The sequence below is a fragment of the Psilocybe cubensis genome, chromosome 10 (assembly GCF_017499595.1).
Source record: "Psilocybe cubensis strain MGC-MH-2018 chromosome 10, whole genome shotgun sequence".
In the NCBI taxonomy this organism is placed as follows: Eukaryota; Fungi; Basidiomycota; class Agaricomycetes; order Agaricales; family Agrocybaceae; genus Psilocybe; species Psilocybe cubensis.
Genome location: NC_063008.1, coordinates 1,890,926 through 1,916,401, shown reverse-complemented (window position 1 = coordinate 1,916,401; position 25,476 = coordinate 1,890,926). Strand labels below are relative to the sequence as shown.

The 25,476-nt window shown below is 46.8% G+C and overlaps 3 protein-coding genes across 3 annotated transcripts; 2 read left to right on the top strand and 1 right to left on the bottom strand.

Moving 5' to 3' along the window:
* Positions 1–8,732: 8,732 nt before the first annotated feature.
* On the bottom strand, positions 8,733–9,701 carry JR316_0010859 (uncharacterized protein; the record flags this gene model as incomplete). Its single annotated transcript, XM_047896523.1, has 1 exon — positions 8,733–9,701. The coding sequence occupies one exon, from the start codon at positions 9,699–9,701 to the stop codon at positions 8,733–8,735; it is 969 nt and encodes a 322-aa protein (XP_047744568.1).
* Positions 9,702–22,684: 12,983 nt separating this feature from the next.
* On the top strand, positions 22,685–23,113 carry JR316_0010858 (uncharacterized protein; the record flags this gene model as incomplete). The annotated part of the gene is made up of 3 exons (XM_047896522.1): positions 22,685–22,814; positions 22,877–22,891; positions 22,962–23,113. The coding sequence occupies 3 exons, from the start codon at positions 22,685–22,687 to the stop codon at positions 23,111–23,113; spliced, it is 297 nt and encodes a 98-aa protein (XP_047744567.1).
* Positions 23,114–23,378: 265 nt separating this feature from the next.
* Positions 23,379–25,070, top strand: JR316_0010857 (uncharacterized protein; the record flags this gene model as incomplete). Its single annotated transcript, XM_047896521.1, has 5 exons — positions 23,379–23,842; positions 23,889–24,056; positions 24,115–24,353; positions 24,408–24,694; positions 24,744–25,070. 5 exons carry the CDS (start codon positions 23,379–23,381, stop codon positions 25,068–25,070), a joined length of 1,485 nt encoding a protein of 494 aa, XP_047744566.1.
* Positions 25,071–25,476: the final 406 nt, after the last annotated feature.

The following is a 25,476-nucleotide window of genomic DNA, read 5'->3' as shown; positions in this document are numbered from 1 at the left end:
TTAATTATCGACAGCGTCGTTGGACTGGAGGTCAGAAATTTTGTGAGTTTCATTTTCATGTTAAACTCGCGCATAACTTTTCTGGTCATGACCAAATAATAATCTCTCTGTCTCACTGTTTTCCAACGTTTCTTGGTTGTATCTCTATGGACTTGCTGGCGAATTGTTGGCTTCCACAAGGCGAGAAGGCAAATCTACTGCCTTACATTTGATGCCTGAAAGAATTCAGATTTCATGCCTCATTGCTGCTGTCAGTACAGCAATTCGGAAATAGCTTTTACAACGTCTTTCTCGAGGCCGTTTCTTGATGTTGGCAAACGTCGACAGGTGGTCATGTATGTTCCAACACCCTGTTTCCCGATTGATTGCAGCCTGGCAGAACGAATACGTGAACAATTCCAAGGGTTCTCGAGTCTGTCATGGACAATTGTGATTGGAATTTACTACGTAGGGAATGTCTATTTACACCGGAGTCATTTTCAACCAAACCTGACCGGGTGGTTAAAAAATGATTTCCTGTTTCCATCGACGACAAGACCGGTCATGATGCTTTCGTTCTTGTTACTCTCATGATATACTTGCATGCATCGTACGAGGCAGTCCCGGTCTGCGAGAGGGCATTCAATAGATACAATAAGCTACAATAAGCTGTTAGTGATGAGTGGTGTAACCGTATGGTATCAGCCAACGCTCTTATCACTCAATCGATGATCGGATAGAACCTGATTAATGTAAGTTTGAATATGCTCGCAGCGCTCATTAGTAGGAGTCCGTGCACGTTTCTGTATGATCCGGGATGCTTGGCTTGAAGTTTCAAGTCTGGGCCCTGCCCTGAACTTAATGTGGTTGATGTTTTTGTAAGGTTGGATCTTCGTCGAATGACTTGTGATTTGCCATTTGGTAGCTTGAAAAAAATTCCGAATCAATTGTTTGAGGCTCCAACGTGCTGGCATAGACGTCGAAAAGACAAAGCCCTTGTGACCGCGCCTGTGGAAAGGCCACTGGGGTCTCCTTGTTCCATTCCTTTCCCAAATGAGATGTTTTGGCGATGTCTTCTCAGGAAAGATGCGATTGAACGAAATGTGGGTCGTCAAGTCCTTTTGGGGCGCCATCCAGTCCTTGGGTCTTTCACAATACGCATAACCATATATACTTAATTACGAGTAGCAAAATTCTAACGGTTGATGCACGGATGCTTCGCCGCCTGTTAACTAATATTTTCAATACACGGTCCGTAAAAGTTTGTGACAAGCCAAACTTCTTCTGTTGCAGTCCATACCTTATTAACAAACCATTTACTTAGCATTTTCGAGGACTGGGCAAACAACCGGACCGCAGCCTTCTGGACGGTGGCGTGACAATTACAAAGCCATTAGACGCCCAAAAACGAAATGGTCAGTTTTATGACGGAAGATATTGCCGTTTCTCAAGATCCGAGCTCTTTAAAGCAATCCAATCATGACCATTTCAACATCGTAAAGACAAAAAATGCTACATAGTAGGCAGAGAGACACCAATGAACAATAACCTTGTGGTGCTGGTATCCAATGACCCAGAGTTGATAGCACTGAGAAATAACGGCAGCTCTCTCCGCACACAAGGTGTATGCACCGAAACGTGAGCTGTACGTTTCTACTGCCCCGTCGGACGACGGATAACTCTTCAGACATGCACCGGAACAAAACATAACGTACGCGCCTTTTGTTGAGATTTAAAATTAGAACATGATGACGTCATTTGGCGGTTACCGCCGTCGCCCTGATGGGAACAAGTCGGTACGAATTGTGATCAGCTCCATTACAACATGCCAGAAACAGGAAGAAGAAAGCCATTATGGTCCGTAATGGTCTGGTGATAACAGACTCACCACCAACTTCACTTTTGGCACATTCCCAACCTCCTCCGACACTCGCCGATGCCATGGCGAAAAGGACGCTTAATAGGCAGCTGCCGCCGTGACATGTTACGTCCTGCCATGATATTATTATTCTAAGTATAACATATCTTTATTCCCTCAAGATCGGACCCTAGGTGCCGGAAACGACCTTCCTGTTACATCGAGCGCAGATATAGAAAGATCCGCCAGGATGGCTCATCTCATCTAGGGTGTTGACAATTTTTGCCCGGAGATTCAATGCGGCTACAGTGAATGGGATATAACTGATATAAAGTCTGCTATTTGCTATTCGCCGTCTTCAACGCAAATCAAATAGGTATCATTTGAGTACTGAGTACTCCATGTAAAAGACTGTGACATTAGAGCATCACGTTTAAACTTGCAGATATCACGCTACTACCCACGGATCGCATTTCACAAGTTATGGTCAATAATTACTGTTCTTCGACCTCATGCCCACGGGAACTGAACAGGCCTCTCCTCAAAAAATCGTCCCATGATTTATCGTGGCGTATAATCCACCTAATAGCCACCCGAGACGCCTGCAAAACTTCATGGCCTCCAATTTAGCCGATAATAATACTCCGTTCATTTAGCCTCATTACAGAAGCTATGCACTCGGTGGGATACATGACCCAACTTTAGCCACAGGTTCATTCCACCAGTAGGAATATCGTTCGACTTTCTACAGACGCTCAAGCAAGTGGAGAGACGGAGCTGCCAGCAGAACCTCCTACAATCCCCCATTACTACGCGCGTATGTTAGCGGCAGTAAATAAATATGGAGCGAGGTCTGGATGAACGTCGGAAAGAAAAATCTCACTCGAGGATGCCACCCAGCCTTCTGGACACTCGCCGTCATTGACAGAAAAATGCTTCTTTTATTCCAAGACCGTGGTAAGGGAGAGCAGAAGTGCTGCACTCATCGCGGTGCAGCATGCAAGGAGTGTCGTATGATAACTAATCATGCGAAAGAAAACGACCGAGCATAGGCCGTCTTCGATGTTGCACAAGACCATGAATGTCCTAGAGGAAAGTACTAGAAATACTCAAGATTTCTGTAATATGTATACACGGGGCCGTTTACAATAGCTTACTTGACAACTATCATGGCATATGTGAAAGATGTTTACATACGCCCTATATTTTGACCTTTGAGAAGATCTGTAGGGACTATCGAGCATATAGCAAAATCTTCTCATTGCTTACATCACACCGATCCCCGAACGTCGAGATTCAAAGAGTCAGTGTTCACCACCAAAAATAAAGACATAATCATACACATATGGGTGATGATTCACTGGGGAATGTCGTCCCCAAGATTCCCAAAGGCCAGCCAAGAAATCGAAGTTGCTGCTTTTCGATATCTTTAGCTGCTCACTGGCACCTGACACGGTAAACATAGCGCAAACCTTCCTGCACAGGACTTTGGAGTTCCTTGATCTGTATAAATACCTACGCCGGTCTCTTACACAATGACACGCTTTGAACACGAGAATTGCAGAGCGTGAAGGGATCAGCTTCTTTCTTCTTCTACGTGATCGTGTTTCCCTTCGCCTTGATGGGCCATTAACCACTAAAGTGAAGATCGACCCAACAGACAATGCGTTTGCAGTTATTTCAGGATACTGGCTATTCAGGACGTCCGTGTCCGCAACCGCTCTTCAAACCCTCCTTTGTCCGTTATCGTCTCTAGTTTCAACACAGGTCGCCGCACAGTAGAAGGCGAGTGAACGCAAACGCCGGAAGACGACCCCTCGGAGGCGTCTAGCCCCTAAGCGTCCTGGAATACCGGCGGAGAGGCATCTTCCCAGTCTGTAATCCATTCTCACCAATCCTCCATTGTCGCATCACGCAGTCGACGCACGCGCATCACTCCATCTGTTCAACACTTTAACCAGACGACGACCCAGCCACGCATCATTCCGGGGAGGCGGATGGCGGCCATTTGCCTGCCCAGTGCCAGCCCCAAGTGATGGTCACTTGTAACACACGAAAATGCGCACGGACTCCGATGGGATGCGATGTGATGTTCACACGGCTTAATTTCAGCCTCGCCTGTTTGCGTTTTCAACAAACATCCCCCCAAAAAATTTTATGGACTCCACTTCAGTATGTACTCGGCGCTCGCGTATATAATAACAAACTACACCACTCGCATGAGGCGTCTTGAGCCTGCGCAGCTTGATTTCTTGGTACGGGTCAACGAGGAGTCCCCCTTGGTATATGAGCCAGCGGCGAATAGTGATTCGTGAAAGGGTAAAATAAGGCCATTACCCACGCTGGCCAAGTCAGCAGCCTGTACTGGCCCACTTCAACAGTGACGAGACGAGTTTATTCCAGAATGCATTATGAAATGATCCTGGGAGCGAACGACCTTGAATACTTTATACCTACCGCCACCACCCACTGATACCGTCTGACCGTTATGATTGCCACAGCCCAAATTAAACCAGCGTGAGATTAGCCGTGATACAAGCTAGCACTCTCTTTTTGCCCTGAGCAGAGATAAGCAAAGAGACCTTCTGGGGCCTTTTACGTGGTACCAGAATACGTCCGTGCGCGATACGAGAGTGACAAAGGCTTTCAAGAATCAAAATAGCTGCACGGGCCACTAGATAGACCGCAACGCAACGCATTATTTACGACATAGTCTCTTTTCCTCAATCCTGTCAACTGGATTTATATAAGTAAGGAACGGGCGATGGTGCTATACTTACACACTCAGATTTGGGGTGCGTCCCTTGCTCGAAAAGCCATCTAGTCCATCAATAGCAACTACGAGTGCAGGCAATCACAACCGTCGTGACCATCCAATTCAACTCTCAAGGAACCGAACTTCGAAGCCTAGCTATCAGGCGTTTTTTTCCAGCCGAAAATACCAAAAAGCATGTTAGGGCTGGGCCTGTCGCATAAATACGCAACCAAAAGCATAGTTGACCCTTTGACATAACCTAACACCCCCGGGTATACTGTTGCTTACTTACTTCCATCCATCGGTGTAGAGCGGTATGAAATGTACCCTCACGAGGGCTCTAAGAATACAATCGGGGCTGATGGAACATTGGTGCATGGCAGCTCGTTTCTTCCGAGCTCGCACGTTGTCTGCTGTGCCAGTGCTAAGTATACGCACATCGTTCTATTCAACCGCACGCGCGCAAAATTTTTTACATACATAGCGTCTGTGTGAATAGCGGGCATGAACAACTGGCTGGCGCGTTGAAGACAGGAGGTGTTAGTCCTTGGTTAAGCACCCCTATAATGGCCAAGCAAACACGCACAGCCGCCGCACGTCGGCGCAAACAAGTCGGCCAATCGCAGTCGTAGCAATCCTTTTTCTCTCCCTCACAACGCTACTGAATCCTAATTTTACGTACCCCACAACACCCCAACCACACCTCCGGAGGCGACCTAAACCTTGTCTGTGTCTGAAGCTGCACGTTTATCCCAGTCACCAGTGCCAGACAAAACCTTTGAAAAAAAAGAGCCAGGCACGCCCGACGCCGGCACCGCCACGCCGTGGCCCGTGGCCCGTGGGCATTGGCATCAGGCGCCTACTGCGCTCTTTTCGCCGTTAGCCAGCGATAACTGTAACCGCAAAAAGTCTCCACAGAGTCTCAGAAAGAATGCCGTCTGTCATTCTGCCTTGTCAGGTTGTTTGTCTGTCTGTTTCTGTTATATACGTATGATGCGTTACTATGTATGTGCATGTATGCGCTTCAGGTTCAAGTCGCCTTTTTTTCCCTTTCACAAGCTCACATCAACTGACATATATACTTGTGTATATTGTTTTAACCTTAATGATGATGGTGGTGGTGATGATGGCAGTGGCAAGTCCGCAGAAATCAGAGTATCGAATCATATTATAAGCTCCAAGGACCAAGAGAGACTGAATATACATCACTCGAGCGAGGGCCGCACCAGTCCGGTGTAGTGGGCCACAGGCAACCAATGCAAGGGGGGGCACCTGGCACCTGCCCCAGTCTCCCGAATCCCGACCGGGAGCAAAAACCGCAGGCGCAAGGGGAAGAACATGGAAGGGGAAGAGGAATCATTCCCTCGCAAAGGGGTCAGGTGAGCCGTCCTTTTGATATTGGGCGATTGATGTACATTTTTGTAATATACGATATATACGTATACAAGTTATGAGCTGGAGACCCCGCGGCTGCTGATCTGAATGACAACGGACAACGGATAACGCGCACGGGCTATATTTTGGGGATTTGTGTATACGGTGACAAGGCCTGCAAGCAGAAAAGCGAGGAAGAGGACATGAAGCAAGCTGTTGAATTTTGAAAGATCGTCCTTCCCCTTCTTGCCCTTGCACTTCCCCTCGCCCGCCATACGCGGGGGCATAATACACTGTGATATCAACAAATTTGAAAATGATCCCCAAGTCAATCAAGCCTTCAATATTCAATAAGAGTCAATACAACGCGCATCACTCTACACAGGCACCTTCGCAGCGCAAGGCCGTGCGCCAGTAGGCCTCTTTCACCCTCTCGGAGTTGGGACGAACGAGAAACTTCCGGACACTCAAAGGACTGAATATCGAATCTTCTGCCCCTGCCTTGCATGGCTGCCCCACAATCCCATTAGATTCTAATCACCCTTGTTCAGACTTTAGATGCCCAAGGCATACCCAGCCAGCTACCCAGACCCGGCATCTAAAGCTGGCTTTCAAACGCGCGAAAAAAAATGTATTGATTCAGAGTTCGAATGGGTACTGGAATACTTACAAGGTATGGTACGCATACCACACGACATACGCGCACGCGCACCTTATCAGAAGAGAGTTGGACTTGGATAGATAGGTAGGATCATAGATAGAGCACTTGCTGAGATATCATACAGAGCAGATACACATTGACATAGACATAGTCATGGACATAGTCATGTATACGGCCCCTGGCCATGGACCACCCCTACCCGGCATCTGCGCGGATAGCCTGGAATAGACAACAAAGGCTGTCAGTCAGAGCGTTATACCCGGCCGGCTTTTCAATTTCTTTCTTTCTTTCTTACTTACTATATATGCTTTTCTTTCTTTCATCTTTTTATTGTGCCGCAGCCTGCACCACAATTCCGAACTTGGATCCCCGAAGCACACCTCCACGCTCACCACTCCATCGAGACAGGCAACTGAACAAAACCACTAACACCAACAACGAAACCTGTCCAATAACTTACCACCATTACCCAAAGTGCAAATCCGCTAACTAAACCACCCATCATGCATCAATATTCAATCACCATCCCTGCACCCGTACGTTAACCCATGTACATATCCAGTTTAACCACCCTTTATTCCAACTCTAGCCTCTAGGGTCCAATTGCAACCCGTTCCAAAATCCGCATCACCGAAAATGACGCCTTCCAAGTCCAAATTGCAAGCAATCATTAATATCAATCATTAATCAAGTAAAGTACCACCTGAACCTGAACCTGAAATTGCTAAAACCAAACCTTCCTGACCTGATCATGATCATGATCGCTGTTCTAAAAATACCACAACGTCATTCAATTATTTTTTCTTCTTTGTGTTGTTTTTGCCTTCGGTCGCGGAGACGGTCGCGTCGCGGCGACGGTCAGTTTTATCAGATCCAACGCATTTTGCATCTGTATCTACATCTATATCTACATCTGCATCACTATAACCAGCCAAAAGCACGTTTCGCCAATGTAACAATGCGCACAACTGCACCTCCATCTAACATCGCGTTGGTATCCAATTGGTTTAGTTGATTTCAGGACAATTTTCAAGGTCCTAGTAACGACTTTGTATAGCTCACGATATTGATCCACATCCAGTCACTGTCAAGCCAGATAATCGAGCGCGAGTCACAAACAGACTGGCCTTGAGGCAAAGACCTTACAGAGGTCCGCTCTCAACTCGCCTAAAAAATCCAAGTTCACAGCACAGCACGACCTGGGTCCCCGACCACACCACACAAAAAGCACTCAGTCCAACCAAAAAAATTCACCAGTCACTCAACCTCATACAAACGAACGCTTTAAATAAAAAAAAACTAGTACAATTTCTCTTTTTTATTTTACTGTATGTATGTTATGTATCTGTAATGGGATGTATATATAATATATATAATGTGGTTGGTGTGAGGATGTGGGCGTGGACGTGGGTGCAATGGCGTGTGGGTGCGTGTGGTATGAAGAATGGGATGCGGGATGTGTGGTAGGAAGGTAGAAAGGTAGAAGGGGTCGTGAAAAAATGAAAAAAAGTCAATCAAGGTGTCGTGAGATGTAAGAAGTCGAATGCGGTATGTGCACAAAAGTCCGAGATATTCCAAAAAAAAAAAAATCCAACAAATTTCTTCCTCCCAAAAACAATTCCATGATGATCTAAAAGCGGGCTTTGGTTGAACAAGCGCACTGGAATGTACGATGAAGATGAAAATGAGAAAAAAGTGGATGTAGATGGAATAAGAAGCCTTGGTGTGCGCGGTGAACTGATGAATATGTGATGCGATGATGTCCATGGTCCTTGAAAGGCATAAACGCGTGCGTGCTGTAACAGAAACAGGAAATGCGAAAGAAACAGGCAGCGGTGTGGAAAGGGTGATATATGCATGCAAGGTCAAAGTCAAGTCGTGTCGTGTCGATGGCGATGGCGATGGCAATGGCAATGGCAATGCGAATAAAAAAATCAATCAATCAATCAACAAAAACAAAACAAAAAAAGGTGAACAAGAAAGAAGAGCGAGACAGGTGAGTGTGAGGATATCAGGTAGCCGTGATGAGAAGGGATGAGGGGAGAGGGGTGAATGAGGATATCATCGGAAGACGGCAGGACTGGACCGCCGCGCGCGCGATTTTTTTAAAACCCTCCCAAGCATCCGTCATCGGAGCTGCAGAACGCGCCTGTGCCAAAGGACTGCTGGACAGGCACGGACCTCCTCACGCCCTTCTTCCTCTTCACCGGCGCGCTCTGCGATGGCGAAACGGACAGCGAAGCGATGCCGAGGGAGAGGCTCTCGCGCTCTCCCGCGACATGCCCGCGTGGTATCCGGTCGGGGTCGGCGGAGCTCTCGTGGCGGCGGTCGGTGCGCTTGCGACGCGGTTTGTACGCCTTCTCGTCGTGCTCGGCGGCAAAGTGGTGCGGCGATGACGGGGAGGCGGGACCATAAGGCAAGAATGCGAGTGGATCGGAATCGTGCGCGTCGTTGCAGGGCGTGTATTCACCCGAGGCGATGGCGATAGAGTCGCTGCGCTTGTTGATGCTGATGTAGTGATGATTGGTGCTGCTGTTGCTGTGGTACTTTACGCTGGCGTGTGTGCCGTTCCCGTTAGGGCCAGCAAGGCCATGGATGCCGAAAGTCTGCTGGGAGGTGGGGGGCAGGGGCATGCTGTAGAAGCCATCGCTCTCCTCGCTCTCTGAGGAGATATCTGGGACGAGCTGGGGCACCTGGGCATAATCGCGACTAGCGCTGCTGGTGCTGCTCGAAGCAGAAGCGAATGCAAGGGCACGGGGGTGATAGTCTCTGGCGTAGGCGATGCCCCTTGAGCGGGGTGCGCGCGATGGAGTAGCCTGCTCGTCTAGGAGGTAGGTGCGGCCTGGACAACCGCGCTCTGGGAGAGCACAGGTGTTGGGGGACACTACGATGGGCGAGCGGTCATATGCAGCAGCTGAGTAGACAGAAAAAGTGCGGGTGAGGGAGGGGGAGGGGGGGAAGTGTACGGAGGGTGTTGTATGTGGGTGGTGTATGTGGCGGTGGTGGTGGTGGAGGAACTGCTGGGAGTGCTGCTCTGTAGAGAGCGCGCGCTTGAGAATGGGGCGGGGAGACATGGTGAGGAAGCGCCCCAACTGTTAGCAGAAGAGCGACATGATAAGGCGCAGTGTACTGGGATGAGAGACGGAGAGAGCAGTTTGTGTTGGGAGATAAATAGTGCCTTCTGCTGGGACTTGTTTACGCCTTATCTGAGATCCCCCGATTCATTGTCAACCAATCCAGCCTCCCGGTCTCAAATTTTCCTTTTGTCACGCGTCACGCTCCTCCGGATCCCTCGCCGCTCCTATTTCCAAATCCTTTCAAGCTCCGACTATTTCCTTTTTGTCTCCCGGTTTCTATTTCTGACCCAGCCTCCACTGCAACCGCCAAGCCATAGTCTAGCGCTTCCTAGCCTCGTGCCAAGCTGTACACCTTTCATAATCCCGCCTCTTCCTCCCCTCGATGATCATCCACTATGCGCCAAACTAGCCTTCTTTGGTCCCCACTCTCTGCCAAGCCTCGTTTCACTGCACTCTAGCTAGCTTGTTCGCCACTATATCTCGCTTCTCCCCGTCCTGTTTTTGTTTCGCTAACGCAACCCTCAATGCCTCGGGCGTCGGAGCGCCGCCATGCGCGACTTCTGCTGCTGCTAACTGCGACTTGCCTCTGATGGCCCATGATCCTCCTGAGCGCCGCCGTTCGTTCCTGCATGGCAGCTTCCCTTCTTCAATACCTACACAGACATCTTCATCCCCGTAATGGTTCTGCCTTTGCACTTGGTACAATCCTATCACGCCAAGGCTTTGCGAGAACCTCAGAACCAGACCAGTCTTCATCTCATCAAGTGCGAGTGGGGTCTCTGATATGCTACGCTACGTGTCCTCTCTCTTGATGATGGGGCTAACGCGTACTTTGGATCTCTCTATGCACTGTGGGGCCCGTCCTGCCGTGCTGTACGGTCCGTTCATGAATTCCCCAAGCGCAACATCTGGAGCCTCGTCGGAAATACCCAGTCCCATTGCCAATGCCAGTGGGGCGGCTGGGACCGAAAGGCTAGGACTATAACGCTAAGTCTCCTAAGACTCGGGACTGGCTCTCTAACGATACAACCGTTGCTATTACCAGATATATCTCAATGTCGTGCATTTTCTGTGTGTGGGCTTTGCATTACATTTTTTTCATTTTATTCAAGGCACCTGCGGAATCAAATTTTGAAAAAGTACATTTCCCGAACAACATTCCATTCTATTGAAAAAAAAATTACCTATTGGCCCACTCAATGTACACAATCTTTTGTCGCAACAAGGTGACACGAGGACATTACCCACTCCAGAGAGCGCATATGCTTCATTCAATTCTTGCCTAGATTGCCTATCACATTGTTATCTCTTAGACTCGGACGCACGCCCATCGTCATCGCCATCGCCATCGCTATCGTATCAGTCCGAGTCTATACCTTCTTGAGCCTTTTCTGACTCACTATTAGTATCATATCATATCACACTCAAAAACACCGCCGACCCGTGTGGGCTGTGGCGTGTTAATGATGCTTTCCCCACCGCTGCAATCAGGCAGGTCGCTAGTACCAGTAGCCAAGGTACAACGTGAACAGTTGGGAATTTCTTCTTGATGATATAATACCCTATAATATGATACGACACAATAGAATACAATAATAGTTTTCAGCTAGTTTCGAGGTAAGCCTCGAGGACGGTTACCAGCACGATGCTGATGATATGTATACATCGTGTCGTGTCTCATCTGCTGCCACTGGCTACTATTTCCAGATTTCCAGAGCTGTCATATCAACGTCAAGGGCTACTGAGTCCTGACAATCATGATCAGTCGGACTCGCGCCACCCCACTCTGCACTTGAATCATCCTCGAGGTCGACGTGTGATCAATAAACAATTCGACAAATGATACGGTACTACAGGACCCGGGAAGCTCCCGTACAGGCATGTCCGGATTTTCGCGGATTTGAGGCCAAAAAATGGCAATTTCTTTGTCCAGTTCTCGCGGATTTGAGGGCTCCGCAGGCAAAATTTTGGCCAAACTAAGTCCGGTTTGGCGGATTTGAGGTCCATATTTTTAAAAAACTTCTATAGTAATTGTTCAAAGGCGGCATGCCGCAACCATTTTTTCCCAGATGCAGCTAATTGTTGGCCAAATTTGGGGCCGGGATCCCGCTTAGATTGCAATGATTGGCCAGCGTCTATTATCTAAGAGCGGTAGACGATGGAAATCAACGGAAACGCACAGTAGTAAATCGAAGCAAGGTTACATTTCCTATATACAGCATATTGGTGAAACTTGAAGACGTCTTTTCTCTGCTACTCTGACATATTTCTTCACTATCCCGATAACTAGTAATGGAGGTTCCACCTCCTCAAAATCCTTCCCCTCGAGGCCTGTAGTTTAAATATCTATTCCATATGTTTCTTTTGCAATCAATTAATGACTTGTCGAGCCGTCGAGTGGTTTTGCAAGCTCGCCCCGCAGGGCTGAAAAAAATTCCTAATCGGGAAAGCCCCTATCGGGCATTGTCCGGTTTCGCGGATTTCAGCCCAAAAATCTCGCGGATTTGAGGGCAAAAATTGGGATCCCAGGCGGACATGCTTATAGGGGAGCTTCCCGGGTCCTGGTACTACTATAGTGTGCTACACTTACACTTACACTATCGCCCGGTGTATCATGAGATTAGTTAAGCAGAATAGATGATTCACCTGAGTGGATTTAGATGTCAACGATACTCACTTACTCACTCACTTCCTTGCGGCCAACGCCGCTCTGCTCTGGAGATTGCCAGTGCCCGTTGACGTTGACGTGGACACGGACACGGATGTCGTGGGCATCGTGTCTGGAGACCAACCCACTCCGCCGGTCTCAGCTCATTATAATGATTATGACCTCCGATGGGCGACGGAAGCTGTCAGGCTTCAGGCCTCAGGCCTCATACCCGGTCTATCGTATGTCCAACGTCCAACGTCCGTCGACCCATCCATTGTCTACGGTCTACCGACGAACCTCGCATCGCCGGTAATTACATTTACATACTCAACCCACGAAAAGTGGAGTTACTAATTATTTCACTGTGTTATTACGAGTAATTAAATACAACACACCGACGAGCGTAATGCACGTATTCGGATATTGACATGACGCGCGACGCGCGTGCAGTGCATAGTGCGTATATACATGCATGCAAGTGGAGCTGGCACGGCGCCGGGGCCAGGCGCACCACACCAGAAATATTCGGAAATGGGTATACTTGCACGCCCTTCAATAATCCCAACTCCAATCCCAGTCCCAGTCCCAGCGTAGTGCAACGCACTTACTTATTACGCTAAGAAGTTAGAACCCGCCAAGCCAAGCCCACCCCATCGCATCGCATCGCACGCATCCTGCCGTGCAGCACCACACCGCTCAAAGAGAAGAGTCAATGCAGCTGATCGGGGAAACAAGGAAGCAAGCAAGCAAGGGAGGAGAGGAAGGTGAAGGTGGAGGAGGAGGTCAAATGCGGAAATGCGATATCCTTATATATACTATATATATACTAGACAGTGGACACTCGGCTTCGCGCCGTCGAGTTCGAATCAATCGCTCCAGCTGTAGGCCTTGGCATGTCGATGTCATTGTCCAAAACCACGTCGATGTTGTCCATCCTGGACCGGCAACTCAACCACCCATCTACAGCCCAGAGATTCACAAGGCATTCATGCCTCAGGCCTCAGGCCTTAGGTCTTCCTCAGTCCTAAATTCTCCTCCTCTTCTCAAGCTCTCGCTTTTCGATTCAATCACATTGAAGTTGCATCAACCCGATTCAAATTCTGTCCCCATCCCATCACCAAAGTCAAGCCGGGAATAATCCTATAAACTCTGTTCGTAAAAGGACCCAATGCGGCTTTTAAGAAAATCATAAAGGGAAAGCAGCCCATACGATACATTGTACAATGCAAATGCAAATGCAACCGAAAGGGACAACGCATTGACTCGGACAAGGTCTGTTCTATTTATATCCCGAAAAGACTCCGACTCGGACTCGGAGTAAGACTTAGAATCAATAACTTAAATGTGATGGGATGGAAGATGGTACAGGCGCTTGTTGGGATGATGTGCGATCACAATGGCGAATGCGAATGTGAAGGTTTTCGCAAGGTCGATAAGATGGATGCGCATCGACACGAATGGGATGCACAATGCACGATGCGCGATGGACGGATTTGTGATCATATAATCATGATACACGCTGCTGGCCCGTTGCTGCTGCTTAATTACGATACGTGTTTATCACTGTAGCCGCATTAGATAAAAAAATGTGTGCACCTCAATAACAAACTCGGAGTGTAATAGCGCACTGGGTATTTGAGAGTACTATATACAATATGCTTTACGGTCAGTGTGAGTCCGAGTCCCAGTTCACCCTTCTTGTACTTCCTTTTTTAATTGACTTTGTGCACGGAACCCCGAGTCCGCTGCGCAGAACCGCTGGTTCAGAGCTGCGCTATAGCCACATGTTCGTCGATCACTATGTACTCTATTGAAGTGCGCGAGTTCTATACGATAAGAGAGAACGAGAGAAGTTTATAACAGGATATTGTAGTGAATGTCCCATCCCAACAGAAGAACTTGAAGATCAAGAACATTGTCTACCAGAAGATCCGTATGAGAACCACTAACAGAAAAATGGAGGTTCCTACTGCGTATGCGCAAACATACAACTTTTTCTTCAAGGCAGGGAACGAGCCTGAGCTACATACATCCCTTCGTTCTCGAAAAAGACTTCTCTTCTCACTGACACACATCCAGACTTCATCTTGAATTGGTTCAATAAACGGCGTTCCGCCGTGTACAGTGTCACAGTACAAATTGTATTTATGATCCCCCGTCCGGACATTGTCTTTATCTACGCCATGTGCGCCTGTACTCATTTTGACCCAAGTCACTGGGGCGTTCAACATCTTACAGTATTACAATTACCATTGAAGGACATAAATGATCTTTGGCGTAAACAGCACCGAAAAGAAATTCCTTACAGACCGCTTGATCAGTTCCACGGCGCATCGGACAAATTCTCTGAAACACCACCGGGGTCAACAATTGATTAAAGCGAATTTAGAATCCAATCCATATCTCGCACACACACACTGTGGAACGCTTCGGGGAATGGAAGATTGAAAGAGCAGTATTACTATGCGTTGGACGGTGACGGTGGCGATGACTGACAGCCCTGGCATTATTTGACCACTATTCTCCGAGTTGCTGACGGGGGCAGACAACTCGGAGGCTGGTGAGGCTCATGGTAGATAGAATCTAGAAAAGAAGCCTGGCATGTGTTTGTGTTATAATTCAAAGACTGTCATTTTTGTCGGAGTTGCGCAGCGATTGCGAATGCTGAACGTTGGACAGTTACACTGTATTATGATGACATCTGTGAATTATTATAATTTTCTTTCAACTTGAACGAAGTGTAGCAGTACGTATTTCACTACGTATTTGAATATATTATGCCCTCTCGACATTGTCATAGAGGAGAATTTCCATTAGAAGTCGGATTTTCGTTCCAGCTGGGACCTTATGCCGTTTTTCCACCAGGGCAGTGCAAGGTCTTAATTAATTTATGTCATCCTCAGGTTGTATCTGCGGTAGAGCCCGGCACTGGCATGAGAATGAGAATGCGAATGCGAACGTGATTGCGAATTCATTGCCTCAACTACACGCTAATACACACATTTAATTATAAGGCACATTCGAAGCTGTGGGGTAGACAAGAATAAACATCGAGTACCAGGGGTAGGCCTGGTACTCTTCAACCCAATTCTCACTCCTTAGTGTGGTAAACAACTTGAACAATCTTTTTGCTTTCCCATCCTGCGCCACCAACTGAATCAGAATCTCGTTATGGGGACCCACCTTGATCGTCGCATCTTCGAATTTTTCGAATTTCGGAGGAATTTGAACCAAGTAAAATACCCAAGTTGCATATGATAGCCATGTTGCACGAGTCTCCGATTCGGAATGACACTTTTTTTCCCACTCCAATGCACAACCAGCTTCTTTTGCTGTGTGTGTTTTTGGCATTCTCGAAAGTTGACACGCCCACGCCCGCGCTCGTAATTCCCTTTATTCGGTTGTAAAGAGATAAAGATAAAAAGGTAAAGATAAAGACGATTGTGTAAAGGTGATAGTAATAAACGCGAGCATGTTATTACAGGAGCCCCCGTTTTGTGGTATCATACAACTGTACAAAGTCAGGAGTGAGCTGGTAACAGAAAATGAAACCAATATGAAAGGTCAGGCCCCTAGCTACTAGATAACGACTCTTCAATGAAACTTCCAAGTTCACGTCTACTAACACTCGCGCCGCCTATTCATCGTGTGCATGGTACGCTATACACGTATTAGTATGCCAACTCCCACCCCACATCACCTCGACTGCGCATGGACACTCAATTCCTCGAGGGTCTATTTCCGATACTGAAATACTATCAGTATTTGCTACAAGCTCTTAACAAGCCTGAGTACGATGGGAATCAAACCTGATTGTGGCGCTCTTGGCGTGGGTCCATCCTCCAAACGGCGAAGCGCACCCAGGTTGCCAGTGCGCGCGCGGTCTGCCCACGCATGACACAAACCCACGCGCTGCCATTGGTGACTTTACAAATGTCCTATGCGGTCCGAGAGGAAGGTAACGATTCCTCGTGTCACCCACTGTAAAATGGGGGGGTAAAAAATGGACAAAAAATAGACTTTCGCGTCGAGGCCCTGGCACGCGGCGGACGTTCCCCGCGCAGTCATGAGCCGTCAGAAACGGTCAGAATCAGAAGGCTGCCTTTCAAACCTTCAACTTGCTGGCAAGGCCCACCCGAACATATGCCATCATCTGGCTTTGAAAAAAATTGATGTGATTATGATATGGACTTAGTTAAATACGCGACGGCAGCCGCAATAAGGAGTTCGTCCTTTGAGAGGTGCGTTCAGTTTAATTTGTTGCCATACGTTTATGTGGACTTATTCGATTTGATATGAGGCGTGATGATGCCAGACGCCTACTAAGTCCAAAAGCAGGTCCCGGCGCCTGTGGCAATTTCATGAGCCCTCTCGCCGACGGAGGTGCTGTTGCAGGCGGAGGTGACGGCCGCCTCCCGGAGAGGCCGGGTCACAAAAGGCTTGCACAAAGGGCTCGTCGTTTTGCGCTTATGGTATTTGACTTGCGCCGTTCACTCCCGTCATCCGTGCGCGACACGATATGAAAAATGACGTCGCCGTCCGACCGTTTTTGAAATGCCTCCCCTTACAGCCTTACTTACCCCTATAAAGTCAATAACCCTTTTGATGTTTTGATCTTCCATCAGTTGTGTCTCTCGTATTCGTATTTATTTGACGGAGACCGTAAGCACTGTAGAATAATGCTTTCATCTATCCAATCGAATTCACCCCTCGACGAGAACGCTTGTACCTCGGACGAGTCGGCTCCAGTCGGTCACAAGGCATTTTATCAGTGAGCTACGCAATCTACTAGATATCGTTGTTCTCCCAAAGAATTTGAATTTTGAAATTGCACAGAAATCCTTGAATCACCCGAAGCTCACATGAGGTCCTCAAATTCAGCCAGCTCGTATCAGCCCCACGCAGCACCGGAGACATCGGTTTCTACTTTTTCGACTGTGTCGGAAGATCCTTCCGCTCCGACGAGTGTTGTTGATCATCTTGACCTACTACGTACGCACACACAAAATGGTAAAAGCTGAAGACGGGTCTGGACTTAGAGGTCATGTATATTACACTGTGAAGGATAGCTCCAAGTACTGGTCCCATTAAACGGCCGCTGGAATCGCCCAATCATCCGCATTTAGAGGTATCACAAGCTCTCAGTCTTGCTTTTAACTTTTCATTGATATACTCATTCACTCTAACTAACTCAATCTAAATGCTCCATTCCCCGGCTTCCTCTTTCAAGATTCTAGATATGTCTGTAGACCCAATCGCCCAAAGTTTGCTATCATTCAATGATCCTATGGTACATCCTTTCTGACCGAGAAGAGCTACATGGAGATTTATGTTGCCACAGGTTGTATGATGTTCTTAGAGACTCAAAATTCCCGTGAAAATGAAGAGAATGACTAAAATGTCAACCTGTAGCTTCACAGAACATGTTTATATATGTAATCTTTTGAAGTTTACCTTTGAGTATATCACATACCCCGACAGCATAGAATTCAGAGAGAGGAAATAGGGTTCGATGTCCATTGGCTGCGCTCTTCTCTAAGCAGCTTGGCGTACAGGGCGATAATCTTCACTCAAGATTAAACTTAACAATGCTCATCCTTCGGCGCTTCAGCTGCCCGTCTCACGTATCCCAAACTACTAAGCCGAGATAATGCGACGTCTATAAATAAACGTCTGACAAGCCCGTGACGGCAGCTCTCTACCTCGCCCTCTATCTATCGCCGACATGAATGAATGTCCGACTTCTCATAAGCTACTGTGCCGCTTGCTTCTGTACTACTTCTAGCCTTTGCCAAGTACATCAAGAGGCAGAAACCACGCTTATTAGAGTCATTGCTAGTAAGTTACAAGGGTACAACCTATTTATAGTACGCAATGCCTACGGTCTGCATTCTTTCAGGCATGGCAATACATCGGACTCGGAGATATAAATAAACGTAGAATGACGTTAGGACACTGCTCATCCAGGCACTCCTTACATGTTGCGTCGTCATAGGGCTTCGTTGGCACTGGAGGCATCCGTACCCGAACAAGAATACCGGCTCAACCAATGCTGCCTGAAGCGTGCGCTCTCGGGTGCTGCAGCATCCTTTGGAGCCTAATAAATTACAACCTATATCGCTAATGCATCTAACGGGACGCCCAACAGTCTAGCATGATCAGATGGCTATGCATCTGTATGGAAACATAGCTCGTCATTATGTCTATTTACCTGGCACCAAAGTTCAAAAATGATTCCCTATTCCCTCCAGCTGTCATTCATTTCCGCCGCTACTCGTCAAACAATACTTCAAGTGGAAAATCACGGATTAAAAGTCACACACGGCGTCAACCACGTTTAGTGCTTTTGTCAAGGTCAAAGCCTGTTCGAATGTGTATATACACCAAAATATAATAACCGGGCAACATCTCCTTTAAGGGGCCTTCGACAATGCATCGTTTTTTGCCTTGTACGTGTACCAGACGAATATGGTCCGAAACGGATTATACAGTGATATGCACAAGTTGCCTCCGAGCCTCTCGGTGTTTGGCCGGTCCACCCCAAGATCGCCTGTGAACGCTAGCTCCCACCATTGACCTGATACAAGCCGATACACAAAGGATACCAAACCTGAAAACCGAGACGCTGTCTCCGGAAGCTCATTGGACAAAACATGTGCTAGGAAGCGTCTGTCTCTGGAAACAACCCCAATCATCATATCATTCTCTCAGACGTCTGTAGGAAAAAGACTAGTACAAGATACATGTCACGGACATCGGAAGTACTCATGTAAACTTGCTGCTGCAAATCTCCATATTATCTACTATCTTGGTATCGGTTGAAGTGTAAGGCAATTGGAGTCGCCCCAAATATCTACACCACCTCACTTGACCATGGAGTGACTTTGCTTATTTTCTTTCACCGTATCAATCTTCATTTGAACGTTACCCCCAAATTTCTCATCATGGTAAATAAAGTGATCGTCGACTCAAATGGCCTGGCTTGCTGCGGATTGCCAATGGAATAACGTGGGTAAGTTATTTTCACCGCCATCGTTCTCATCTCTCAGTCATTTCCACGCCACTTGGTCGTCTCCAGAGTCCAGAGCCTTGAGGCCAATCTCCGCACAGACGACACAACAACACTGTGGCTACTGTGTACGTACAGTTATCATTCTCTCCGTATGAATAACATCAAACGTCTTCTATCAGGACTGATTTCAATCGCATGATAAGTATGCCTAGGTAGCGAGGGTAAACACACTATCTTCTCCAATCAGTCTCCAACGCTCTTCGCATCTGCCATTCAACTACATATCATATGTATGCAAGGAAGCATCAGACCTCCGGTTGAGAGTCTCACGGACTTCGTGTTCGCGCCCTCGTCGCAAGCGGTTGCCCCTTATCAGAAAATCGCCTTCAAGCACCTCATACCTCCTTCTGAAATTGTATTTATTTTTACACCGGGAGGCTGTCTGCTTTTGTATCTTCTCCAGATGTCACGCTCTGCTTCTGGAAAAACGATGATCTTGAATGCATGATACCGTTGATTGGGGATTTTATTTCCCAAGATAGACTTGCAAGGTCCTCCAATCGAGAATTTCGTCCAAAGATATGTGCTTAGGTAGAATGAGAGGGGGAAAACTATTTTGTCACTGTATTTGCTGTTCCAGACAAATATGTTGCACATACCAGTATGTTCAATATTTAAAAACAATTTGAAACCAGAGTATGACGAGGAACAACAGTTATATAACTGGCAAACGCCGGCATAGTTCGTGTCGACCAGATCTAGGTAGATGTCTTCGAAGTTTGACATGTCTTGAAGCTTCGAAAGGCATCTATGACTGCCCAAGGTCAGTTTAGCTTTGGTCCTGTATGCTTCTCACAGCACCGATAGTCCTTTTTTTAGAGTACCCCATTGCGGTTCCACCCTATGTGCTATAACAGAAGAGAAACAACGTCGTACGACACATACCAAGGGTTGCATCACCCACAATGAATACAAAGTAAAGAATCCATCTCAGCAAGCAGCTCACTTAGTCGAGGCAATCCAAGTGTTGAATACCAGCAAGCATAATTGAAGCAAATTTCGTTGGATCCATTGAGCTCGAGGGTTCAAGTTGTAAGACGTCCAAGACATTTCATCAAAGAGCCTAGAAGAATTCGGGGTGATGTATTATCATCATACACACCAGCTGAGCATAAGACCTATGCGCGCATCTGAGAGAAGACTGCCTGGAGGAGTTGCAAAGGAAGCTGGAGGCTACATCGCGGTCACGGTACCCAGGCCCAAATCCCGATTTATCCATGGGCGAACCGAGACCACAGTGTCGTTTGACATTTTCCAATTCGGTCCGAACTTCCTTTGTCCCATCAGCAGAAGTGCCTTTGCGCTGGGTAGCGTGTGGAGAGCAAAATCGCGGGAAATCTGCGACCTTTCTATGTTTTCCAGTATACTTCCAGAATAAATAAAAGCAAGGCTATTTTCTCCTTATTCCAGATAATCTTTATTGCGACCAATTCTATGGCCGAAACGTTCCTAAAAGATTGATGTTGTAATTTGCAATTTCTGAAGAAAATTATCTACAAATTAAAGGAATTGTGAGGAAAATACAAGCATCAGCCATTTGAGTTAATAGAAAAGCAACGCGCCTTACAGATCATGCCTACTAACTAGTTCACAATTTGGTCGACTCCTCGACGCATTTGCGGTTTTACTCGACGTCGAGAAAGATAGAGAGATAAGTAGACATTCACAGGCACTTCTTTTACACACCTACATTAAAGGTTAATAAATTATTCGCGTCGCAAATATCGAATATTATCCGTTATCATCTGACATGAATATTCGTTGATATTCGCCGCATTGGTTAGCGAGGCCGGCCGGGCGTTGGGCTGCGTGACAACGCGGCGGTAATTGAGATTGATGGACGGAACGATACGCGGGGAATATTGAGGAAGCAAGTGGAGGTAGTATGAACCTGACAAGATTGCGGGGAAAGAAGCTATTGGTAATAAACCGCCTCATTTTCCCTCGCATGACAGGCAAAGAAAGGAACAAAGACGATAACAAACGATCATCGCCAGTCGTCACTCCGGGTGTAGGTGCAGGGAAAGGGTCCGCAAGTCTGAAAGAGGCGCAACATTCATAAGTACCCAATTATGTGCAGGCCGCCTTAATGACTGTTATTACGGGGGATGTGTCCAGATGCGGGTACTTATACACCACACAGGACAAAAAGGCAGACGGGCGCCATGCTCTTGAGATACGGAGTGATGCCTCCGAGGACTCTGTTGAACAAAGCGAATACGTCATGCCAATATTATGTTTCTTCAGGTCCAGAGACGAGGCGGAAGAGTGGTTTGGGCCGCTGTTCCGGGGCGAGGAACCGATAACCCACAAGGAATGAAGGACTAGGAAGCAATCCCAAAACTCCTAGCCAATTATTGTAACGAAATATCATGGAGCACAGACCATGCTAAGGTATTTCAAGCAGGAAAGTAATTTGTTGTTGGGCCTAGAATCTCACATGATAGAACCACCGCCAGTCATTGAAGAGTCAATGATACATTTCCCAAGCTTTTGAAAGTATACACTTGTTTCAACAGAGAAGGTGGAGGAAGAGCCTGGAAGGACAATGAAACAGGCTAGTCGTGCACAGCGAAATGCATTCAACTTGGCATCACCTGGAGAAAAGGTGCTCGATCCGTTGATAGCACATCGTTGATATTCCGAAGCCAATGACAACCAGAACAAAGTATCCAGAGGCGATGGGTAAAGTAAACGTATACATACCATGTTGCTCGCGATGTAAAAGTGAATTCAATGATGGAAACAAATCGTACGATTTTTTGTACTCATTTATCACGTTACCTCCTTGGTCATTGGTTACCCCCCCAAGTCGAAGGTTTGGACACAAACCCAACGGCTGCTCTTCAAATACTACGAATAACGTCCGAGACTTCAGAACACAATGGCTACACATACTGCTTTTTTTGGTGGTACGCTTTATGTTTGTCTCATGGGAAGGTAGCTCAAAACGGATTTCCAAGGGAAGTATATCATAATGAAAATATTAATATAAGTCATATAGAATCAAACATTGCGCTCTGACAACGTCACTGAACAGCCCTAATCACAACGTCTGGGCAATTCTTCATCATCAAACCGATTACCGTCGGTATATTTGGAAAGTGTTGAAGTGTTTGTCAACGTTTTCGCAGAGCGCTTAACTTCAACATAAGACTTTGCGTCGGTTTGAAACCTTCTAGACGTCATGATTAAGTCATTGAGTAGGGATGTATAAAAGGACAGCTGATCTTGTACTTTCCAGTTGCATCAACCACCATGAACATTCTAAAGAATCAGCTAGGCGGCCAAAGCAAAGAAACACAGTCTACAGCAGGGTCCGGTGGAGGATTAATGGACAAAGCCAGCGGCGCGTTAGGGGGGGGACAAGCTGGAGAAAAAAACGAAGGTACGTTGCAATGCATTGGTATTGTCGAGTTTCCTGATCAATCGAGTCTGTCTTGCTTCTAGATTTGCTGGACAAAGGTCAATACACCATAATGCCACCCAACTTATTGTATCAGAATAATCGTTACTGATGTTGTCTCTTTTTCAGGCGTAGATTTGGTACAGGAGAGGGTCCTGGGTGCAGGTCCTCAGGACAACGAAAGCCCTATTGAACAAGCGAAAGATGAACAAATCTCCGATGCCATTCGACGCGGTTACAAGGGTGCGACAGGCTCCGACTTTCCAATTAAAGACAAGTAGATGATGGGCGCAACGGTTCATACAAAACCACCTTCAATCATCGACATCCTTTAGCAAAAATCCGTGCTTAACATTCCATGTCCTTGCATACTTTACATTCTATCTCATTTTTCGCCAAAATGTACGAGTTTGTATGGTATTTGTCTTGGACAGGTCTCAGTGTGTCCGATGGACCCTTTCTGTCCACGTGACTAGAACGCGTCCATTCAGGGGCATGACCACAGAATTTGTTTTATCAGACACTTCCACTTTCGCCCCATATACAATGGAAGACTACAAAATTTATTCAGGGACTAGTATGGCGAGATTTGCACCACGTCGCCGTGTAGTAATGGGCATCATAGCTGGGCTCATTCTGTTCCTCCCCATCTGGCGTTTCGAGGTCCTTCAAGAAACTATCCCACCCTCCATTCAGGCCTCTGTCGACCGTTTCAACTTCATGAAGAACAAGTCACCACAAATCCGTAATAATATCGCCATTGCATCAAGCTTCGGATTTCACTTTGATGTGTATTTGGCGGTTGCATGGACGCTCCAGCGGGTGATGCGACAAGGCAGCGTTCAGCTTTACACTCCAACACCATACTATTTCGACTTCCAAACAATAATTGACAAATATGACCTCTATCGAGGGTCAGTGAAAGACTACGAGGATCTGTCGAAAGATATCATGGATAATAGCGTAAACGGCGGGTTCGACCTTGTCATACTCGGGACATGCGAAATTGAGTGCGTATCTAACCTATGATAAAACTTCAAACTAATCTTTCAATAGCATGCGAAACTGGAACAACGACCTTTTAAAAGCATGGGACGCTCGAGACGCTCAGCATAAATTTCAACTCGTCTGTATTGTTCACAACGCCTTAGATGATGGATGGCACGGTTATATTTCAGAATGGTCCCGCCGAAATGCCATTAGAGTGCTTACTATCTCGGAGCAGTGAGTTACGCAGTACTATACAATTTTAAACAATTTTCAATAAATTTCCGTCATACAGTGTCGCACGCTCCTTCAGGTCCAAATTCCAGAATAATGCACGCAGTGCTGATCCCGCGCTGAAATTAGCCGCATTGGAATACATCCCTGTTGACTTCCATATTCCAATACTGGATTTACAACATTTTCCCGAACTCTCACCTACCCGAATGCTGTCTAACGCTGTTATTCAAGGGTCATTCGATAGCAATAGGCGTGACTATACGCGCATATTCTCGGAATTAAACGCGTCCCTTCACGGTACGTTTCCACAACCTTTATGGACGCGTTGATCTCACTCACAGCCAATCATAGCCAACCCAGAGGTATGGGGTTATCTACCATTTGGAAACGGCCCCTCTTTTATCCAAAATAAGCGCTCAAATGATCCGGCGTTCAAGCTTCACCTTGTCGGTAGTGGCTGGATAACAGTGCCCGACGAGCTGAAAAATCTGATTGTGTTCCATACCAATCTCAACTATACCGACTTTTATGAGGTCATGGGTGGAATGGACATCTGTATACCTGCCTTTTTGAGCGAGGATGATATAAATTTCAAATACCAAGCAAGCTCAAGTATTGCGATGTGCATGGAGTCAAATGTGAGTTTCGTTTCTTACAGTACTGAGAAATTTCTAAACATAGACGCAGGTGCCAATCCTGGCATTGGAACAGCTTCGAAATGCTTATACACATGTAGACGACGACAGGATAACAATTACCCGTCCAGCAATCATGAGCGAAATTGAGGCGGTCAAAGCTCTTCGCACTGGTGATGCTACGGAATTCCTGGCTGAAACAGGACCGATATCCAATTTTGCTGCTTTATCCCTGGGCTCACACCCAAAGGTACTACACGCAGTGAAAAAGCTTGTCAAAGGAGGGTGGGTACGTAGTAAGAGAAACTTCGAAATTTGCAAGCGAGAGACGTGGAAAAGGAATGAAGAAGTCATCTATAGATTGTTGAGGGATCTATAGCAATACCGAATTGGATAATCAGGCGATCTGACGCACCACAACATCACAGTTCAAATGGTTTCATTACATTTACATAGTAACAGGACATTTCTTTAGATGCGCATCTGCGATGTCATCCATGCAGTAACACATTGTTCCACAATTTTTCAAGTAGAAGAATGTCGTTAGATTCCCTATAGCCACGTATGTAATACCGAGTGCATAGTACAAAGTGTTCAGGAGAGATTAAGGATACTAATAACTCGTGTTGGCTGGGTACATAGCACAAATAGGTACGTAGACAGGGTACATTGGGCAATTGTCAAAAATTAATGAAAATAGCATGGTATATAAAATCCTCTCTAAACAATTCGTCACCTCATTATTAATGACAAACGTCCATACCATCTCCAAGGAGGTTGTTGAG